Source organism: Myotis davidii, unplaced genomic scaffold (genome assembly GCF_000327345.1).
Source record: "Myotis davidii unplaced genomic scaffold, ASM32734v1 scaffold789, whole genome shotgun sequence".
In the NCBI taxonomy this organism is placed as follows: Eukaryota; Metazoa; Chordata; class Mammalia; order Chiroptera; family Vespertilionidae; genus Myotis; species Myotis davidii.
In genome coordinates, this window is record NW_006300234.1 from 101,208 (window position 1) to 105,909 (window position 4,702).

Sequence of the window (4,702 nt, forward strand, 5' to 3'; positions counted from 1 at the left end):
CCAGGTGGAGGGGAGTTATTGGGGGGAAAAAGAGGAACAACTGTAATAATCTGAACAATAAAGATTTAATTTAATAATAATAAAAAATTGATGAAAAAATAAAACTCTGGCTCCAATAAATTGAAAAAGATAAACTGAAAAGATAAAATAGAAATACTATCATTAAATACTAATTTTAATATGTAACATTATAGCACAGTATATTTTCTATTTATTAGTTTTATTTAAAATTTAGTTGTAAAAACTACCCAACATTTTATTAAATAAATGTACATCAGTCTTCTTAATTGTTATGAAACTGTTGAGCATTTAGGTTGTTTATACTACTACTAGAGGCCCGGTGCACAAAAATTTGTGCACTCGAGGGCGGGGGTCCCTCAGCCCAACCTGTGCCCTCTCGCACTCTGGGACCCCTCAGGGGATGACCACCTGCTGGCTTAGGCCTGCTCCCCGGGGATTTGGGCCTAAGATGGCAATCAGACATCCCTCTGCCAGCCCAGCAGCCCTCAGGGGATGTCCACTTGCCAGCGGGGAGCAGACCTAAGCTGCATTCAGACATCCTTAGAACTGCTGAGGAGGCAGGAGAGGCTCCCACCACCACCGCTGTACTGGCAGCCATCAGCCTGGCTTATGGCTGAGCAGAGTTCCTCCATGTGGGAGCGAGTGACCACCAGAGGGCATCTCCTGCATTGAGCGTCTGCCCCCTGGTGGTCAGTGTGTGTCATAGTGACCAGTCATTCCCAGTCTCTCTGCTGTTAGGGTCAGTTTGCATATTACCCTTTTATTATATGCTGGCCAGGACTGAAGCTACAAGCCTCTCCTTTTTTTCCTTTTTCTTTTTTTCTGGGATTTATTTACCTTCTATAATTGAAACATTGTTGCCATCATTGGCACTCCCAGCTCTGAGGCCGCGGCCAGCTGAAAGCAGGTATCTGGGGTTTGTTTAGCTTCTATAATTGAAACATTGTTGCTTTCGGGCTGGCGGGGAACCTTGTCTTCCTCCATCACTGGAGCAAGCAAGCCTCCTGCTCACTTCAGCTGCATGGCTGCTGGCCGCCATCTTTGTTGGCAGTTAATTTGCATATTGCCCTGATTAGCCAATGGGAAGCGTAGCAGAGGTATGGTTAATTATCCTTTTTATCTTTTATTAGATAGGATTTTACTATTTATGATAAATACATTTCTGGCAATATCTTTATGCTTAACTTTATCCATATTTAGGGTTTATTTTCTGTGAACATCTTTACAGTAAATATGATTTCTGAGTCAAAGAGGATGCCCATTTTAAAGACTCCTGATACATAGTGTTCAACTGCTTTCTAGAAGCATTGTGCCAATATATGATGCCATCAACAGAACAAAATTAGACTGCCCATTTCATGGAACCCTCAACATCACTATGTTATCATTTAAATTGTTTCCACTTATGGTTATGGTTTATTGCATTATCAATATTGCATTACTGTATACCAGTGGTTCTCAACCTTCTGGCCCTTTAAATACAGTTCCTTATGTTGTGACCCAACCATAAAATTATTTTTGTTGCTACTTCATAACTGTAATGTTGCTACTGTTATGAATTGTAATGTAAATATCTGATATGCAGGATGGTTTTAGACAACCCCTGTGAAAGGGTCGTTCGACCGCCAAAGGGGTCACAAGTTGAGAACCGCTGCTGTATACCTTTGTATATAAGTTAATGGTAGAAATTCTGCTTTTTCCTCCTTGTTATATCTTTTGCAATGTACTGAAGCTAAATATTTCCTCAGCAACTTATATTTAACATAACAAAAATGTTAACCATAGTTTTTTTATATTTGCTACAGATATTTTTCCTTATTTAAGTATGCATTTTTATTTTTACCACCATTTTTTACTTTAGTGCATTGTTATTTTTATCACCAGTTTTTACTTAGCATTTTTTATGTAGTCAAATTTATAATCTTCTCTTTGAAATTTTGTCTATCTCTTTTAAACTAAAAATTAAAAAATTCCCATTCCAGATTTTTAAAAAAATATTTTTATTGATTTTTATAACTATTTAAAAGCAGATCCTTACTAGTCTTTTTCGAAAGAGGAAAGGAGAGGGAGAGAGAAACATCTATTTGAGAACTGAACATAGATAGGCTGCCTCCTGCATGCCCCATACTGGGGATTGAGCCCGAAACCCAGGCATGTGCCCTAACAGGAAATCGAACTGGCAATCTTTCTGTGCACGGGACAACACCCACAAGGGCCAGAGCTTCCATTCTGGATTTTTGAGATAAAGTCCTAATTCTATTTTTTTTTAATTAAAAAAATCTTTATCAGGAATTTATTTCCATTTACACTGTCTTTTCTTTTTGTCCTCAAGTTATTATCCAATTATTCCAGTATTTATTGAGTAATCTCTCCTGAATTCTGATATATTCTATCAAATTTATAATAGGGACCCTTATTAAATATTGGTATAATTATATTTCAACACCGTTAAAGCATTATTCCACAAACCCCAGAATTCAGTATAAGAAATCTATTTTAAAATTCCAGCTTGCTCAGATATCCAGGCTTAGGCAATTAAGATATAGGATTAAAAGTATTCCTGCTCAGCCATGCACTGAGAGGTCGTGGGTTCCATTCCGTCAGGGCACATGCCTGGATTTCAGGCTCCATTCCCAGGAGAGGGTGTACAGGAGTGGGCCAATAGATGTTTTGATTTTTCTCTCTCTCCCCCACCTCCCTTCCTTTGTCTGTCTCTCTCTAAAACAAACAAACAAATAAAAACAACAATGAAAGAACTTAAAAATAAAATTCCCACTCATATACTCTTGGGAGAGCATTATGAGCATTCAGGTAGAGGCACAATTCTGATGAACAGTCTAACAATTTTAAAAATCTAAACTTTCCATTTATAACAAACAACTTTTGTTAATAGATTTGTAACTACTTTAAAACAGATACTTACCAATCTTTTTTGATTTAACACTTGCTCTAAAAGTGTAGGTCTTGCAGGACGATCCCCCAAAGCTCCTGTTCTTTGTTTAACAATTGAGAGAATGCTATCTGCACTTTCCTGGAATAAATTAAAAAATGCAAATAGGATTAACATGTACCAAAGTAATTCATGATTACAGCCATTTCAATGATGAAGTAAACAGGTCTTTGATTCTCTTCCTTTTTGTCCAGTCCCTGGACAAGTAATAGGAAAAATGTTGACAATTAAGTTAATGTAACACTCCTCACTCCCTGTCCCTCTAGGATTTCAAACCTGGGATCTTCAGTATCTTTAAGGGTCTTAAAATTAATAGTGGGGCAGAAGTGGTGGGGAGGGGTACAAAGAATTACTTGTGAGCTATTGTCAATCTTATAAAAAATGCCAAGTACAAACTGAACATTCTCTTCATAGAAAGCTAACCTGGCCAAAACAAAGTCTGCCTGCCTTTGGATTGAATATATGAACTCAAAGGCAACTTACATATTAGACGTTCTAACTGGCACTTTTCTGTCCAAATAACAACAAAAAATAAGGGGGGAGGCAGCAAAATATTGCTTAAAGCAACAACTGACAGACAAAGCTTTCAAAATTTTAAAGTTTTAAGGAGAAAATGACAAACTGGTTTTGAAAAAGACTGGAAAACACTAGCATAAACAAAATAGGTGAGTCCTAAAATTACATTATGACATCATTACCCAAACAAAACCAGTAGCACTTCCTACCAAATATGTACCCATAGTTATCTGATAGAATCTTAAACACATAAATTTTCCTGGCATAACAAAATACGGTGTATTGTTTTAGTTGACTCAAACATTCTCAATACATGATATAGTATGGACCACATCCAAAAATTCTGACTAAACAAATATAAAACTATAAATGTCTTATTGTATAGTCATGCCTACTGTGAGTTTACCTATCTCTTTGCTCTTCATTTAGGTTATCAAAACTGTTGTTTTTTCCTCTTGGGCTTTACTCTACTGGCCTCTGAAAGGTCTATTAGAATATCCCTTACTTTTTTCATTATGAGAAGTTTACCAACGTGTTTTTAAAATGTTCAATCCCCCCTTTTCTGGTGGTGACAACCTCCCCATGACAATATGCCTCTCGCTAATGAACTCCTTTATCCCTTTCCAGAAGAGGAGAGGAGGAAACACACTAAGTCCCTGGTGCAGAGCCCCAATAATTACTTCATGGATGTGAAATGCCCAAGATACTTTAAAATCACCCCTGTCTTTAGCTATATACAAACAGTAGTTTTGTGTGTTGGTTGCTCCACTGGTCTCTGTCAGCCTACAAGAGGAAAAGCAAGGCTTACAGAAGGATAATCCTTCAGAAGGAAGCAGCAATAAAAGCACCTCGAATCAAGAAGAGTGGGGTACCATCCCAATGAACACATTCTGGATTTTTAAAAAAATGTGAAATCCCTAAACAATTTAGGCTTCAAAATGTAAAAACAAAAAAAAAATAACTATCAAAAGAGTATTCTAATACCCAGGAAAAGCAAAAGTAACTTCTCCCTTCCTCTTTCCTTAAAGGGTTAACTTTATCTATGGTACTAATTTTTTTTTCATTAAACTTATTGGGAAAACATTGGTTAATCATCCTATATAACAGGGGTGGGCAACATTTTTGTGAGTGTGTGCCAAAACCAGCAAAATCTCTGACTCAAAATTCTTCTGTGTGCCAACCCTAATTTTTTGAGAACATGTTATGCTACTTGAT

General features: G+C 36.9%; 2 protein-coding genes across 4 annotated transcripts in view; one reads left to right on the forward strand and one right to left on the reverse strand.

Moving 5' to 3' along the window:
* Positions 1 to 4,702, reverse strand: part of RFXAP (regulatory factor X associated protein) — a 15,652-nt gene that overhangs the window by 3,847 nt on the left and 7,103 nt on the right. For all 3 annotated transcript variants that reach the window (XR_001516034.1, XM_015572401.1, XM_006776632.2), the window contains exon 2: positions 2,945 to 3,052. Coding sequence is in view for 2 of the 3 variants with exons in the window: in XM_015572401.1 (XP_015427887.1) it covers positions 2,945 to 3,052 (108 nt within the window). In the remaining variant the exon portion in view is untranslated. The remainder of the gene's footprint in view (positions 1 to 2,944; positions 3,053 to 4,702) is intronic.
* LOC107185119 (40S ribosomal protein S27-like) lies at positions 3,100 to 4,383 on the forward strand. Its single transcript, XM_015572402.1, has one exon. The coding sequence runs from the start codon at positions 4,078 to 4,080 to the stop codon at positions 4,303 to 4,305; it is 228 nt and encodes a 75-aa protein (XP_015427888.1). The 5' UTR covers positions 3,100 to 4,077; the 3' UTR covers positions 4,306 to 4,383.